General features: G+C 39.6%; 1 protein-coding gene across 2 annotated transcripts in view; it reads left to right on the top strand.

The window, feature by feature from the left end:
• Positions 1-18,264, top strand: part of si:ch211-51h4.2 — a 143,360-nt gene that overhangs the window by 82,216 nt on the left and 42,880 nt on the right. For both annotated transcript variants that reach the window (XM_036141614.1, XM_036141615.1), the window contains 3 exons: positions 3,406-3,505; positions 8,923-8,981; positions 15,858-15,922. In XM_036141614.1, the coding sequence (XP_035997507.1) occupies positions 3,406-3,505; positions 8,923-8,981; positions 15,858-15,922 (224 nt within the window). The remainder of the gene's footprint in view (positions 1-3,405; positions 3,506-8,922; positions 8,982-15,857; positions 15,923-18,264) is intronic.

Raw genomic sequence — 18,264 nt, 5'->3', positions numbered from 1 at the left:
GCATTGTTCTCCAAGGACAGCAAATCCTTTGAGAAGGCATAGGAGGCCCACTGACCGCATGTTACTGAACAATCTGCTGTCCACTCATACAGCCATGTCCTTTATGCAAGTACACCCCCCAGTTTAAGAGTTCACATCCGATTTATATCTTTTGTGTTCACACCTCCCTTTATTTGAAGTATTTTTAATTAGAAAGATGCTGAAAGTCCTTTAGCTAAGTATCAAGTTAAAAATTGTTCTTCACAGTCAAACACTGATGTTTAAGTTGATGGTGACTTTAAATGTAGGATCTTTTTTTTAGATGTGGTCATCCTGTGATGTTTCTCCCCCTTCAAGATATCCCATGGCTGCAGCACAAACCCCTCTGCTGACTCTCCCTACGCCTGCGGCACAAGACTTAATAAAACTGAAATCAATCTCTTTGTTACTAATCCCCACAGCATGCCTTCCTCTGCCAATATGTCAATGAATAAACACAACTGATGAGGTATATAAGCTGCAGGAAAACAACGTTGGAGGACATATGAAAAGGGAAAGCTCTGTCCTTTGGGAAAGCTCATTTCATAAAAGAAAAGGTGTTTGTTGTAAGGAAGTTTATAAGCCTTGCGAAAGTATAAACGTTTCACTGAAAGGCATTCAACACAGCTGATGTAGATATGTTAGGTGAGATTTGGAGCTGAAATTATAATATGCCTAATGAGCTAATTGCAGTTTAAAAAGATCCTAGCTGTTTAGTTTTAGGGAAGGGCTGCGATTTTGGGTATAGCCAGGAAACTTTTGGCTCACATGATAATTATGTCGATATCGCAATTCCAGGTTCCTCCTGCCACATGTCCATGTGTCCTGGGACATGTGTCCTGGGTAGGTGCCTTGGGAAAGGCACATACCCCCATGTTGCCTGAGAATCTCTGTATGAGTGTATGAATGTGTACATGTTTGTGAGTGTGATTGGGTGAATGTGGCTCTAAAGCGCTTTGAGTGCTCAGGATGTCTAGAAGGATGCTATGTCAAATTCTGTTCATTTAATCAATTTGCACAACTTTGCCAACTTGTAATTAGGGTGTACCCCTCCTCTTGTCCAGTGACCGCAGGAGATAGGCACCAGCAAAACATCTACACAACATCCGCACAAGCTCACTTCATTAACATGTCACTTCAAGTGATGGATCAGAAATCAGGATTTCGGTATTGTGACTGGACAGACGAGAAGGCTGACAGCAGCATTTCGCTTCAAACGCCGCTGTCAACCTGCCTACTGCCATTTATTCCCAGCATGTCTTTCTCGTCCATCTGGAGAGCAGGATCTAAAAGATCCATTATGCAACACATTGTTCTGAAGTTAACTTTTAGCTGCCTCTTGTATTGTGCTCCATCCTGGTCACTCGGGAATAGGAAAAACTACACTCGCTAATTAAAGAATAAAATCACATCTGCCCCTGCCTTATGGGACCCCTGCGTCCTGGTGAAAATGAATTCCCCTCTTTCCGTCCCTCTCCTCCTCTGTTCTTTCCACTGCTCTCTTCTCTCTGTAATTCCGTCCAAATCGATGTGCTGCACCAGCAGCTCCTTAAGGCCTGACATCTGACTGATTGCTTCACACAAAAACCTGCAGCTAAATAAAATAACCGGGGAGCCCAAATGAAGTTTATGCACCTTTGTAGAAGCTCTATTAAGTCATTGTGAAACAGGCCTGAGTGTAGCTTTAGTCATTACATCAGCCACACATGAAAATGCTGCATTGTTTCACACATACACTCACTTTTAAATGAATCTCATGCACCAAGCAGTTGAACAGTGTTGGAAGGAAGATTATTCATGGAGAATCGACCGCAATTTCACGGCTTTCTGGAAATAATGAGTGTGACATTTATTCAGGCTTAATAATTGGTTGGGATTCCGGACCCTCACCTCTAATAAAGTTGTCATTGAACCTTTAATGCCACTGGCTCCCATGACAGCGGGGGAGCACTGCAGCCTGGTGTAGGGCGCTCAGATCACTTGAGGACAGTGCAGGGAGGCTTGTGGTGCATGTGTGTTTTGGTAAAATGCGTTCTGTTGTTTGTTCAAACATAACTGAAACAATGCCACCATGAAGCACTGTGTGTGATATAACGAACGCCACCATCTCTGAAAGGTTTTTGTAAGCCTGTTCAAGGTATGAATAGATTACATTTGCACTGTTGGCTGCAAATTCATTAAATGGGACTCAATTTAATGCATATTTGTCTACAGGGAAAGACGATGGTTTTCCATATAGTTTACAAATAAAAAATGTAATGTGTTATGTTCAGCCCCCCTGAGTCAGTACTCCCTTACCCTTAGAACTAGTTTTTGCTGCAGCTACAGCAGCAAGGCATTTAGGTATGATTCCACATGCCTAATGTCATGGAGACTGAAACTTTGGCCCTTTCTTCCTTGCAAAATAGCACCAGTTCAGTCAGATTAATAAATGGAGCTCAAACATGAAGACCAGGTTTCTACGCTGTTCCAAAGTAATTAATTGGATTTAGTTGTGTACTTTGACTGGGCCATTGTACTACATAAATATGGGCTAATCTAAAGCATTCCATTGTGGCTTTGATTTAGGTTTAGGGTTGTTGTCCTCCACCACAGTCTCAGGTCTTTGCATCCTCTGACAGGTTTTCCCAGGTTGCCTTGTATTTAGCTCCATCCCTCTTTTCATTGATTCCCACTAGTTTCTGCTACCACCATGTTTCACTATGGAAAGGTTGACTAGAAAGTGTTAGTTTTAACACTCTACTATAAATGCCAGATTTTGGAAGTGCAAGACTATAATAGTAGTTGTAGTCATAGACTCTCCAAACTGCACTGGGGATCTCCAGCTACTCCAAAGTTCCTACAGGTTTCATGGTTGGTTCTATGATTCATACTCTTCTTGCTGTTTAGGTGGATAGCCAAGCTTTGGCAAGTTTCCCACTTTGCCATATTTGTGTAGATTGAACCGTGCTCTGCAATTTCTATAACCTGCTTTAAATGTCTTTCCATTTTTCTCTAACAGACCTCCTGGAGCCATCCCAAAACAGCAGGATTTACACTTTACAGAGTTTAAAGTAACCACAGGGTGGGGGGCACTTTTCGTTGAAAAGAAAGGGAGTTGATAACCACACTTTCATATTTTCAGTTGTAGAAAATGTGAAAACCAATGACTCTATTGATTGTATGAACTCCTTTCAACTTTTCTATGACCTTAGCTCAGACTGAAGGCAAATCATCTTTGAAACCAACATGGAAAATAAGTAATCAGTAATAGAAGCACCTAATTAACTCTTTGCTGATATTATTTGTCAGCAGTGGTTCAATAACGATCGTCTTAATTTCTCAAAGCCAGTGTGCTTTGGATATGTTTTTTGTGTTTTACCGCTCTGCATTGTGCCTGTGTCTCAGGTGGTGGTGACATTTGCAGTGGGCTCCGAGGTCGGCCTCCAGAGCAGCAGTGACTTCACTCAGATGGGGAAACCTTTCCTAATGGGCACCGTGGCTCTAGGTGAGACTCAGCTTTGTTCAGTATCACTCACTTTCTTTCTCTCTGCATCTTTTCTGGCCCTCTTTCCTTTCTTCCACTGCCCTTTCTTTTTCAGTTAATAATGGTAAAGACTTCTAAGAGTGCAGCCCTGCAGGGAAACTCCCTTCAAGATTATTGAAATAGCGATCAGGAAGAATGACAAAATATACGGAAATAAGTAACTCACAGCTGTTCAGGTTCTGAGAATTATTCTGCATGTTTTGTACTGAGATGTTGTGATTCTTTTTAAAGGAATATTAAGGACAGATGGCAATTCTGCCGAGAGTCCAAGGATGGACAGCCAAAATAATAGTACAAAGGTTGTTGTTTTTTCCCCCTGACCAATCCTTATTATTGCTTTGTCCACATGGTAGCTTGATTATAAGTGCTGTGCCACCTCTACAGTAGCGGATCCTCATATAATCCAGGTGCTGGGTTGCTTCTCATCAGAGGGAGGGGGCTCTTTCTCATAAACACAGTCATGAAGAAACAACGACATCCAAGCATCTTCCCACAGTCCAGGCACAATTTATTGATGATCTGTGTATCCAGCTGGATGGAGCACAGTTTTAATAGGAAAAGGTTAGAATGAGGTGACTCAGTTTTGACTTGCTCAGAAATGGAAGCCTTAATAAATGCAGACATTTTTCTCATTATCTCAACATCTCATCTAGCGAAGCATATATCATATTAAGCTACTGTATTACAGGTCAACTTTTGTTCTTTTGTTTCTCTAAGTTACACCATGAAGCGTCTATGATGAGCTAGATTAATTTCACTCAGAATAATGTTTCCAAGCCTTTATTTCAGTTAATAGTGATGATTTGGTGCTTACAGATAAGAAAACGCAGCTTATAAGATTAGAACATTACATTAATTCAATAAAACAAATTAATAGAAATGTGGTCCTAATGAGCAAATGTTTAATACCTGCTTAAAGGTTGTTATTTTCAAAAGGTACTTTTAATGATAAATTAGCTTATTCTAATGTATACAGTTTTACTGTACATACCAGCAGCTCCCAAAAAACGGACAGACCTCTGTTACAATATTTGGCTGTGGCAATATAAGAAAGGTGACACCATGTTAAATCTTTTAAAATGTTTCCCCCGTTTGATTTGGCACATGCCCTCTTTAATTCAACTCAGAATCAACTAAATATGTTAGAAGAATGTAAATAATAAAAAGATGCAGTTACCAACCTCTAACCATTTTGAGTTTTGTATCTTATTAGTTAGTTTTTCCTTCTAACAGCTTTCTCATTTTTCATGTTAAATTGTCCAAAACAACTGCCACATCAAAAGTTAACCAGTTTTAAAATAATTTGGTCTCATATTTTTACTTCACAAATCCTTGGCTTTCGAACAGAGATGTGTGCACCTAAGAGCCACCATACATCCATCTCAAAGTTGGTAAATGCAGTTTGCAATGCTTCGTCCTCAGTCCCACATGAGAAACGTGTTTGCTTTCCTGGGGACCGTTACTGGTGCTTGCTAGTGTCACTTCAACTTAGAGTTAGCTAAGCTTCAAAGTATTTGTGTGCAACAACAAACCAACACAAAACAGCAGCTAAAGGTAGAGGAAACTCTTGGATCTGGTCTGGCATGTGTGTCTTTGTGAGAAAGAGATTACATTTCCATTAAGTTCAAAGTTCAGTTTTATATCCACTATCAGCACGGATTCTGTCTGTGCATCAGCTGCAGCAACACGAGGAATGACGGCTCAGTTTCATTAGACTCTCTGTGACAGCTTTGACTGTACTTCCTAGCGCTTTCTATTACTTCACAGGGCTATTGGAACTTGCAAGCTGCCAGTTGTGACAGCTGTGTTGCAGTTTGTCACTCCTAGTAGTTTGGTCTGCTATAGAACAACTTCAAATAATTTCTTATTCCCTTAATCTTGAAATTTTGGTCCAGATGTAAAAAAAAAAAATGCCAGGCAACTTTCAAGCAATGATGAGACTTTAAAGCTGCCTTCTGACACCTTCTGCTTGCAACATGCAGACACTTATTTTATTGCAAATCAGAAAGACCTTCACATCCAAAATGGACAAAGCCAGAGAGTTAACATCGGAAAAAGGTGAATCTGTTGGTACAAAATATTATTTCCTACTTCTACATGTCCAGTAAAGTCCATTGCTGTTTAGATGAAAGAACTACACCTTCTATGGTAAGCAGGAACCTCTTGAAACAGTATTAAGATAAATAATGCAGTTCAGTATTACAGTTCAAGATTTAGAATGATTAGACTTTTCTTGTTAGAGCACATAGATGTATGTTCAGAATTAAATGCAATTCTGAATCAAAAACACAGTCATTGATAATATTCTGACAAAATTAAGCTTGATCAGCTGTGACTGGTGACCAGTAGTTAGGAAATTCAAAAATTGGTGCCCATTTTCACAAAGGATCATAATTTAAAAGTAGCCTTAGTGATGTCGTTTTAGGAAAAGAATTTCCCAAATTCTAAGATTTTTGTTAGAATTTTACCTCGGTCGGATAAAAGTTATTCACAAATCATCTTAGTCTTAGTCCTTAAGAGAACTCCTATAGAGAAATAAATGTTAAGAGTAGTGAGTAGGACTTTTAGTGAGCCTAAGAGTGTCTTAAGCAGGGAAGATGGTGGAAACAGAGAGAGGTGATTGGCTGATCCACCACCTAAACAGTGGAGGAAATGAGCACATAAACTTCTTTAACAATAATACAATTATTAGTATGAAGATAAGATAAACTTTATCATCCCCAAAGATGGAAATTAATTAGTTTACGCAGCTCAAAGTGTTAAAGGTGCGGCTCTAGTAACGTAATTTTATTGAGGATAAAGAAATAATAGGAAAAATATTGTAATCATGAATAAAAATTGGAGAACTGTACAAAGAAAATAGTACAGAGGAATTTCAATAATATTTACAGATTGTCATGGTTTTTAAGTGTTTGGCCCACATGCAGAGTGGAGTGGAAGACGGATTCAGTGGAGCTCTTCTCTAAGGTGGAACTAGGTGACTGAGCGACAGGTGAGCGGGTAGATGGGACTAGGCGGAGGTCCGAGCAGCACCGCAGCTGGAAGCAGTGGCAGTAAGCAGCTGGAGGAACCAGGGAGAATCCAGAGGGGAACTCTTGTACGGCTTGGTAACACCAAGGGGGCTCGAGAGGAGTGCCGGAGCAGAATCTGAGCGATGAGGATCCAGGGACTTGACTTGAGAGTTCAGAACTCGGAAGAGCGTCTGGAGAGTGATCCAGAGCATAAGGCGATCTGTGAGAAACAGGAAACATGAGTTAGCACTGGAAAAGGGTTAACTGTTGAGAGACAGTGGCCACTGAGGTGTACCACAACGGTTTACCACTCTGGCATCCTCCAGCTGACTGAGCCCTGCCTTTATGCTCCAGCACGAGCTGCCGAACGAGCCACAGGTGTGCACCACGCCCACCTGTCAACTGCAATCACCTGTGAGAGAGAGAGAGAGCAAAGAGCAGGCAGTGCTGACAGAAAACTGCACAGCGCTGCCTGCAGAATCCTGACAGGCTGTAACATGCTCTCAATAATAACATTTTTAAATAGTTGGAAAAAGTTGCAGAAAAATAAACAGATAAATACTCTTGACTAGATATACTTTATATACTTAGAGGGAAGGTGTAAAAAAAAAAAGCCTAAACAGTCATCTAGAAGTTTGCTTCTGTGATGCCATCCATCTCTTATTTAGCTTCTGATTGCTGCACTGAGCGCTTCTCCCTTTCCAGGCTAGTGCTTAAAAGCAGAGAAAAAGATTCATTGATCTATGGCAATGTGCTTCAAAGTCTGTCTGTTGGTACCATGATCTAAGGACTAATTTATCTTTTAACACTCTTATATTCCCCACACATAGCTGTGTGGACAGTTCGTTCTCTCCACCTTTTTTCCTCCATTTTATGTCAGTCATTTTGCCACAAACTACCACATTATACAAGCAGGCAATCCCAGTAAACTGTTAACAGGTGAGTGCATATTAATATCAAATAGATGAAGTAGAAGAGATGTAAGAATCTATTTTAAAAAATCTTTATTTTCTGTCACATGTTTTGGGTTAATTTAGATTGCAAGACAGTAAGAGAGAGCCAGACTTTCAGCCGCTAACAGGAAGGCTAAATAAATTAGTTAGTATTCTTTTAAATTGAGGTTCTTTTAGGTTATCCTCAATAATAGTTGCTTACCTGCAGTAGAACAATAAGATATAATAAATTCCTTTATTGTCCCACAATAAAGAAATTCAGGCAGGACAATGGCATAGCCATAGACAGAGTTACACACATTTTTAGTAATGAAAAAACAAGCTAATCTAATCTAAAGCTTGTTCTAAAGAATGAGCCTATCAATTGTTGATAATATGGCCTAGCTACCCAGGTAAAAAAGATGAAATATTCAAGTTAAACAGTGGAGAACACACCAGCCTATTTACAGAAAAATCTGAGATAATATGCATGATATACAGCAGCACCCTGGAGTAGCTAAGGCAGAGCTCATATCACAGTGTGCTTTTTGGAATTGTAGGGTTTTGCTGCTGAAGACAACAGCACTACATTGAATTCTGTTGTCAAAATCTATATTTGACATAACATTTTATTCCATTGATATAAACATCTTATTCTGACTTGTATTAAACTGCTAAAGTCAGCTAAACCAGATGGTGTACTGGTCATCTGTCAGCTTTCAGCATTTTGAAGATGTCTTTACTTTCCAACAAGCTCACTGTGACATGACATATTTTTATTACAGGGAAATATTACTGACAATAACTTCACACAACCTCACTTTAAGAAATCCAAACTAACACTGGAACAGTGTACTGTACAGCAAAGGTTTGAATCCCTCAGAGCTTTCAGTCTCTGTCGGTCATGAAACATGCTGGATTTGGAAATGTTGGCAGCGTTTAGAAATGTCACAGTTTGGGACAAATCTATATTCTCTACAGGGAGTACACACAGAGGCTGCTGTTTTAGTGATACGTATTACCCAGTGTGTGTGTTATTCTCTAAGATGCTAAAGAAGTTTCATCTCAACTCAGTCATCATTTTCCTCTTATTTAAAATAATGATAAAATCCGGATTTCCACTGACTGCTCTCACACATAGGCAGTGTGACATGACCTCTGCTCCTTAGTGTTAATATTTCATCATTACTCAGGGCAGAGAGATTGGTAAAAAAAAAAAAAAATCTTCAGTGCTACACTTATATCTTATATTTACTAAAGTGAAACTGGAATACACTATATACAGTATTGTTAGATTAGAGCTTTCCAAACTAGAAGTAGGTAATACAGCAAAACAATCTGATTGATGCAAGAAAAGAGAAAAAAAAAGCCCAGATACACCAGGCTGTGTACATGACTGGGGAATTAATGTCTTGTTTTGTTTTTGTCTCAACAGGGGGGATTGTGAATGTGATGCCTCTGCTTTACTCTCAGATCTCACACAACAAAACTCAGGTAATTGTTTCTCAGACTTGCGATACTCAAAAGAGAGAACTTCCAATGTCTACAACTAAGCAGTGGGACTGAAAGACCTTCCGTTCTCTCAGCTTCATTCACCGATCTTCCTTCTCGCCATGTAATCCTGCTGGCTGGTCAAGGACAGTTTCTGCTGGTCAGTTCAGACGGGCAACTGGTCTGGAGCCATCTTTTGTCACAGGCAAATGGTGCAGCCTTTGTTTAAGCAAGAATGTTTTGGAGGTTGGTTTGGTACCTAATAGTATGTTGGTGCCCCTTTAATCTGCTAAAACATCTCTGGCTCACCAGATCCCTGGAGGTGTGCTGTGTTATCTGGTGACAAGATGTTAGCAGAGGAGCCTTTCTCTCCTGCTAGTTGGGACAACATAGACTGATGTACAAATATAGACAGTTTGAATCACTTTTAGCTTTAATTATTGTGCCATTTTAATGAGTATAATGTCCTTGAATGACCATGAATTTGATATTTAGAAGAATTTTGAACATTCATATTTTTACATCAGTCAATTGTATGTGTAAGGTATTTCAAAAAGTTTTGGTGAGTAACACTACAAAGGAAGGTTTTTCTAGACATTTTGTTAGAAAATATCTCCCCCCTCGATAAGGTTTAGATGACGTTTTGTCACACAAGGCTTATATAACAATTTCAGACACAGCATGCTTAATGCATCTTCATCTACACATCATTTTTGCATTTTGTCGGCATTTCCTTGGAACAGCATTCAAGACGTGAAAGGAAATTCTCTGAGGTCAGAAGGACTTTGAAGGCCAGGCGCCTTCATAACTGTTCAGAACACCCAGAACAAGAAGAAGAAAAGAGATGTGTGAGCTTCACCACCATCAATGCCGTCAAACTCTCCAGTTTGATCACCTGGGCCAAGCTTAACTGTTGAAGTTATTTGCTGCCTTTCTGAGCATTTTTATCTGCTGTACCTTTGAAACCTTTTTCCTCCCAACCAATCCAGAGAGACATAAGGTTTATTTTGTCTGTGATACTCCTACAGACTGCATTCCCCTGTCTTTATCTGAACCTCAACCAAGCAAGTAGTCTCAGTTGCAAATCTGAAGGACTCATTCCATCCAAACATCCAAGTCTGATAGATAGTCAGCTATTGCCTCTGCTCATTCCTCAGAGCAAACTAGGTTGGTCGTGAAGACACAGGGCCTGGACTCTGTTGACAGAGAGCATTAACCACCTGCAGGCTGAGAGCCTGACATCCCGTAAGCTAGAGGTGGTGTTTACATGGACATGAGCTGGGAGGACTCTGTGTTACTTTGCTTATTTTGAACTGGATGAAAAAATAGTTTGAAGGAGACACCTTCAAACTCTCTCCTTTCTTCCCTTCGTCTTCTATCAGATAAAATAACGAATCTGTTTGTGAGAAAAGAAAATTTAGATCTCAAAGATTCCATGGAAATCAGAATGTCCTTGAACATCTTTGTGCTCTCCCAAGTAGAATAATTTTGCAAGAGGCAGCAATATGATCGTGAAAGGAGGAAACCCCTGAGCAGGTTTTTATCTGTCTGGTTACATAAAGTCACTTTCTAATTTACACCATCGTCATTGGCCAAGTCCTTTTCTCATTGTTGGCTCTGTTTTAGACAAGCCCAGTTTTTCTTGTTACAGTCTGCTTTGTGCCTTTAAGATCAGAAACAAAGACTTGTAACTTTGCAAATTTGTTGATATATTTTAATATAATAAAGTTGTGCACTGATCAAGCAAATTTCTACACCCACAGAACCCCCTATAACTGTCACGACAAGATAAAAGCCAATAAATATACATTTTTCTAGTACCAATAAGCAGAGATCTTATATTTAAAAAAATATATAACAGAGATTAACTAATAATTTTCCAGTGTAGCGGCACTGCAGTATGTAAGGTAGGTCCAGCACGTCTTACAGAAGTTCAAGTCCTCAAACCATCCCCTGACCCTTTTTTGACTTGTAGCAGGGTGCATCATTCTGCTGAAAAACGAAACAGCCATCAGGCCAAAGTGTTTCTGTTAAAAGATACACATGGTCTGCAGCCATTCTTTGGTTGCACCTGTCAAAGGGAAAAAGAAAATAAATAGGACCTGGCCACATCCTTCCATTCTGGACCCCAGTATGGTGTTCCCATGCCCATTGTCATGGATCAGCAAGGACACCCTCACTGGTGTGGCTGTGTGGCCCTATACACAAACTGTAATGCATTGTGTGTCATGAACAGAAACTGAGGACCCAGTATTCAGCCAGACTAGTAGGTGTCGTTTAAAGACAGGCTGTCATGTTTTGTCACGATAAACCCGAACACACGCCACACACTGAACACACACAGAACACACACCATACACGGAGCTGAGCTTAGAGAGTTTATTGAAAGAGATGAGTTGTGGAGGATCTGAACCAGAGTCTTTACCGGGCTGGAGCATGGTGAAAGATGAGTGCTGCAGCAGTCAGACAGGAGGGACCTGCAGGACTTGATAAAACAGACAGGGGTCAGGCAGGCTCATATATCCGGAGACAGAACAGGTCAGGCAAACAGGCAGGCAATCAGATCAGGCAGAGGTCAGGCAGGCTCAGAAAATTAAGGGACAGCAAACAGGTCAGGTAACAGGTATGGCAGGGATCCGGCCGGCTCAGAGAATCAGGAGGCAAAATCGGGTGAGATCACAGGTAGGCAAACAGACAGAAACCGCTGGACTAGACTCACCTTATGGCTCGAAATAATCTGGCCCTGAACAGTGGACTGAGGCAGGTATAAATAGAGGAATGAACAGGCTAAATAAAGAGAAGTTCAAAACTAAACCAAAACTATGACATTGTGTATGCAGACACCTTTCTGTCAGAACCAGCATTGATTTCAACTGAGCTAAAATAGTTCATCTGTTGAACTGGGTCACACAGACCAGCCTTCCCTCCCCACATCAATGAGTAGTGGAACACATTTGGTAGATACTGACCATTTGACATGGAATACTCATTCAGTGGTCATAATGTTTTGCATCATTGGTGTATATTCTTAATATGTATGGAAACTGCAAACAAATTACTTGTACTTAAACAAAGAGAACTTAAATGCAAAGGAAAAGGGCTGAAGCATGAGCTGGACAGCTGTGATCTAGACTATTCTATTGCCAAACAGACAAGATATAATACACACCAGAAATAAAAAGAGTTGCTGTCACTGAGGCACAGAAAACAGTAAATAAGTGATACATTTAACAAAGTGCAACAATTCAAATCCTTATTAAACAAACATAGTATAGAAAGGGGGAAAAGTGTAATATTGCATCTTGCTCACAGAATGTATTTTGTGACTATGATGATATATGGAGAAATTCCATCCTGATTGCTTGAACATGTTCTGGTTCTTTGTTCCTGGAGACATCATTCAATCCAGAGGATGGATCCTTTACAGCAATGCAAGGGTTAGTCAAGCAGCTTTTTGCATCAATTCTCCTCAATGTTTTCCACAAATCAGCACTTCTTGGAATGAATGTCTGCTCATCAAATTGAGGAATAACTTTTATTTTTAGAGTGTTGCTTAGTGCCTGAAACGTAACAATATATATATTCAAATTATTTAGGGAGTTGGTGTTGCTCTGTAATGACTTGGGTATCTTATCACATACATTCATGTGGAAAGTGTCATTATCCAGTGACGTTCACATATCCCTTTTAATCTTTTCACATATCCCTTTTAATCTTTTTTTTCATTTATCCATGAAAAATAACATGATTTAATTACAGGTAAACGTCACACATTAACCTTGTCTTCCTTATTATACAAGATGTCAATCAGGGATTCATCTGTTTGTAGCTATATATAGGTTTCTGAAATTGCTCTGAGGAAAGTCTACTCCTTATTTTCAGCTGTTAAGTTGGTTGGTTTCTTGGACTTTTCAAGTCTCCTCACCGCATCTGAACAAGATCTAAATCTGTGACTCTGGGTGATTTACGATGCTTTCCTGAGCTTTGTTTGGTTTATTTTAACAATATTTTACATATACAGGCACGTCTACGTGTTACAGAGACGCAGACATCGGTATCAGAAGTGCGCAGGGTTAGGGTCCATTTTAGGGTGCATCTTTTAGATGAGTCTCAGCTGCATCCCATCTAATTCAAATTCCTGAATTTTGTTTTTAGACTGTAATCATGAAGTTTTGCAGGGCCCTCTATAGGCCCATTCATTCATGCTAGCTATCTTCTAGCAGCCAAGTATCTAAAATGTCCAATTAACCAATCCTTAAGGATCAAAACCCTTGTTCTTCTCTCTGATAGAACCAGCAAACTCTTTCTTTGGTGGGACCTCCTGCTAGTAGAAACATAGACATCCATGTAACATGTTTGCTTTGTGCTATAGTTACCATTTGCCTGAAACAACAACAAACTAAATCTTCTCAGATAGCTTTAGTTGCGCACTTTGTAACATCTTCATGAATTTTAGGGTTGGTTTGCTATTGAAAACTCAGGGGTATGAATTTGTTGCACTTACTGACTGGAACAAAGATCCCCTGATTTAAATATCAGCTTCAAAATGTTTGTACATGTGCTAACTGATTAGCATGTACAAAGCTGATCGTCACATCAGGTACATAGCAATTTGCATGTGTAAAGTGGGGTTGTGGAGCATTATGCAGGTCGGATGGGTGTAAAAGGGTGTTGTGAAAGTGTGTTTCACTTTTCTCCTATTCTAACCCTAAAAGCAGCACAACAAGCTACCATTGCAGCTGTTGCTGTGCAACATTTAGTTCTCATTCATAAAACAGTGAAGTTGGGGACATTTCTGGGGACAGTTTAACCGGGATGAGTGGTCACTCTAGAACACCGGGGCGGAGGGAGGGGGGAGCAGATGGAGTGTGTATCCATAACATGTGGCAAGAGGGTTTTTATCTCCCTCCCTCATTGTGTCAATTCAGGCTCTGTAACTATTCCATTATCTATACCAGCTTATCCATGTAGGTTTGCAGGGATCTTCAGCGATCGAAGCATAGTTATTTTGTATTAAATTATTTTGGGGCTTCCTTGGTTTGTAATACTTTGGCACAAGTGGCTGTTGTGAAGTGTTGGTGGAGGTAAATCTGGCTGTTTAGAGATGAATATCGCTGTAAGTCTGACCGTATGGCTCCTTCCCAGACTCAGAAAAAAGTCAGGGAGGAGCTTTTCCAAGTTTTATGATTGATGTAATCTTTTAAATTTAACTATTGTCATTTTTTTACATCTTCTTTATTTTTTTACTCTTGTTTGTAGCACTTTGAGACACAAGTGCACTATAAATAATGTTCATAATTGTTCTAATGTTATTCCATCCATCCATATTCTCTATCTGGTTGTCCATGCAGGGTTAAAATAAATCAGATAAATCAGGGGCTTGTGCTTATCCCCAGCAGCCAATGGGCAAAAGGCAGGGCACACCCTGGACAGATCTAATTATTATACTGTATATGTATTTTAATAGTTATTATCATTATTACCTCTATTGACCAGAGGGAAGTTATCAGTCAGTGGGGGCTGGAGAAGCTGTGCTCAGCTGTCGCAGTTGACATGACCACCGTCACTGATACACGATCTGGTAGAAAAATGATAAACAGGGATAAATCTGATATAGCAGATATCAGATAGCAGATAGTAATATTTTTTTGTTAAATGCAGACATAAATTAAAAGTTATGTCTTCTTTTTTAATAATGTCTTTGGGGCGACTTTGACACAATGGATAGAATAGTTGTTTTGCAATCGGTATATTGTGGGTTTGATTCAAGCATCCCACTGTCACTTGATTTGCAAGGCACTTAACCCCAAGTTGCCTACCAATCTGTGAGTGTGATTGGGTGAATGTGGCTATGGTGTAAATTGCTTTGAGTGGTCAGTATGACTGGACAAGCTTTGTATAAGTTCAGTCCATTTACCATTAAATAAAAGAAAAGGATTAATAGCAGACATTTATTAAAAATAGTTTTGTGCATCCTGGGTGTCTGGAGAGATTATGTGATACATTTGATCTTTCTTTTTCAGCAGCTCCCAAACAGCCAATAATGCTTGCCATTTATTCATTTAAATGGGGTGGACCAGATCCGTTTTGCATGTCTTATCCACTGGGGACGCAATCTTTGTAGCTCATCTGCGACATGGCCACTTATTGTTCACACCATTTTTGTTTTTGCCCACGCAATTTAGCGGCCCTTATTTGGAATCTTTGAAGACCCTAAATGCACCCTAAATGAAGACCCAAAATGCACATCTGCATTTGGGCTGCTGTCATTTCTCAGTGCCAGTGGCACAAATAAAATACTCAACTTCATTTAATCATGCTTCTGTACTAGACCATCTAAGCAGTTCAAATTATTCCATTTAAAAACTTTTTTGCCTCATTCACTGTTTTGTACCGCTTGAGGTCTAATGAATGATGATATTAGCCATTGTAAGAACGCCATTAAGTGGTTTAGAAGCTATCCTGGGTTAGTTAAGTGCTCTAATATAACAACACCCAAGGACACTAAGAGGACCTCTTGAGATTCCTTGATCTCTGAGTGCATCTATCTCACTGTGGATTGCCTAAACACAAACTGTTTATGGAGATGATTCAGTGTCGTTTTCCAACCTAATGGCCTTCAACTAAACTTTCCATTGTCTGCTTCCTGGTAACATGTACTGGCAAGCTTTGTGAGTCTCAGACATATTTCTTTATAGAAAACAGGACAGCCAATCACTGCTGAATGTTTGTTCATTTCTAAGAAACAGCTCATCGTTTGCATGAGTGTTTAAGAATTTCCCTGGAAAGAAACTTCTGTTGTGTTTTGATGACTAGATTGGTGTAATCATGTTCAAGTTCACCATTGCTGACAGTGTGTTGTATTTTGTTTTTGTCCAGATCCTGTGGTTTCGGAGAGCAGTTCTTGGAGGTCTGACAACCTGTACGGTCCTGAACATTCTTTGGTAAATAGACACCAGTAAAAAGATTGTCACCTTCATTTACATAAAACTTAAAGGAAACTCTTGACAACCAAATTAGTATTCGGCTGTTCAAACACACTCAGACAAGAATTGTTGTTATGCATGTTCAACTCAGTTAGATGCAGCACTCTTGATAAAAAATGGCCCCTTTACATTTTCAGCTCAGTATTCAAACCTGCTTATTTGATTACAAGCATAAAATTTACAAAAGCCAAAGAGCCTAGTCCTATCAATAAATTCATAGTATTTTATTGAGTTATGGAAATGTCTTGCTTCCTGTGTGTGTCTATGCAGGCTATGCCATCGATGCAGTGGCAGGATATTTTTGAGGAGTTTGTAGTCAAAGACAAAAACCTAGCATATTACTGTATATTATTGATACAGTATACTAGCTTTAGACCTGATCTGCAGTCATATTGCATAAATAGGGTTGTGTCTTCAACAGAAATACTCAGATGACACTGCAGTCATAAGGTGTATCAGAGATGAACAAGCAGCTGAGTTCAGAGAGCTGGTGGACTGCTTTGTGGCATGGTGTGGAAACACTCATCAGGACTTTGAGTTTGTTTTTGTTTTTTGTTTTTTGCCAGATTCCTGATTAGAGTTAGGTTTGGACTTCATTGGGTCATTCTAAAAAAACAATATGCTTTGACCTAAACCAGGGGTCTTCCACACTGGTCCTAAGGACCCTAGTGTTACGCTGCTTTCACACACCTTAGGACCAGGGTTGAAGACCCCTGATTTAAACCCTGTGTGTTTAGGAACAATGGTTTGCTGTACACCTTTGCACCAGTATTGTCTTATTCATCCCTGTGTGTTTTTCTTTAAGGATGCACTGTATTTAACTCCATCTTCCCAGCTTCTCTAACCATTCTGAGGATCAAGGATGCCCACTGCTTGATGCTGCCACCACCATCAGTGTTATGTGTAGTGTTTGTTTTCTGAAACACATACATGTGGGGGTTCTGTTTTGGTTTCACCTGACTGGAGATCCTTCTTTAACATGGTTGATGTTTAGCCTACATGGCTTCTGGTAAACCAGACTTACGTATTTCATTCAACAGTGGTGTTTTTTTCTTGTCAATCTTCCATAAAGCCCAACTTTGTGGTATGCTTAAATAGTTTTCCTGTCAACAGGTTTTCCCTCCTGGCATGCAGCTCCTCCAGAGTTACCATATACAACTCTGCTGCTTCTCTGATTAACACACTCCTCCTCACATAGCCAGTTGAGGTGGACAGTCATGTCTTGGTAGCTTTGCCGTTGTGCCATAGACTTGTGTTATCAACTGATGGATTAAACAAAGCTGGGTGAGATGTTCAGAATTTGGGATGCTATTTGTTAACTTAACCCTCCTTTAAACCTTTTCACAAATTTCTCTCTGACCTTTCTGCTCAGCTGTGTTCCTTGGTCTTCATAATGCTGTTTACTTACTTAACTTCTCTAAGTAACTTCTGAGGACATCATAGAACACTGAGCTTAAATTACAAATAAGTGGACTATACATACTAATAGGGCCATTTAAGGCTATATTGTAATAATGGAGGCTAAATAAAATGCTCTCCGCACCACAAATTTTTATTTCTAAAACAGTTGGAAAATTTGTCTAATTGGAAAAGAAAATTCCTCTGGTATACATTAGGATTTGTTGTTGTAATGATTTTAGGGGTATGAATAATTTTGCTAGGCCCTGTATAAACAATATAAAAAAACTGGCTGGGGAAGCGAGATCCTCTGAGACCCTGGGCAGACGTTCGAAGGGAGCAAACATTAAAAGCAGCAGTGAGCATGGTGGTCCAAAGTAAAAGAAGGCCATCTGGTAAAATAACCATCCACAAAGGACTCTAAATGCACCAGAGAGCAAAAACCATCTGCAATCTCTTGAACCCCACTTTCCTTGTGAAGAGTCAGGTGCATTTAGGGAGGTTGTTCAGCCTTCTGTCTTCTGTGTTCTACACAAAAATAAGCTTCTGCAGAATGGAGTTTTGATTCCAACTCCACTTATCGCTGAAAACAGACATTTACATACACTTTATAAAAAGACATACAGCCATCAACATCTACAGACTATTGTAGGAGAATTGTAAAGGATACACAAAATGTTTGACCCATGCCATACAGTTAAATTATTCTACCAAAAGAATGTATGGAATATTCAGAATTTCAAGAAGAAGAATATAAAAATATCCCCTCTCATAATTCTGGCTTTTAACAAATCGAAACAATTTTGGCAAACCTAAATGAACTAAAACAGTAAAGCAGTAGTCAGATTTCATTTTTGACAGTGAGGGGAAAATAACTGATTTGTCTTTTAGTTTTATTGTGT

The sequence above is a fragment of the Fundulus heteroclitus genome, chromosome 9 (assembly GCF_011125445.2).
Source record: "Fundulus heteroclitus isolate FHET01 chromosome 9, MU-UCD_Fhet_4.1, whole genome shotgun sequence".
NCBI classification, from domain to species: Eukaryota; Metazoa; Chordata; class Actinopteri; order Cyprinodontiformes; family Fundulidae; genus Fundulus; species Fundulus heteroclitus.
This window is presented reverse-complemented; position numbering and strand designations above follow the sequence as displayed.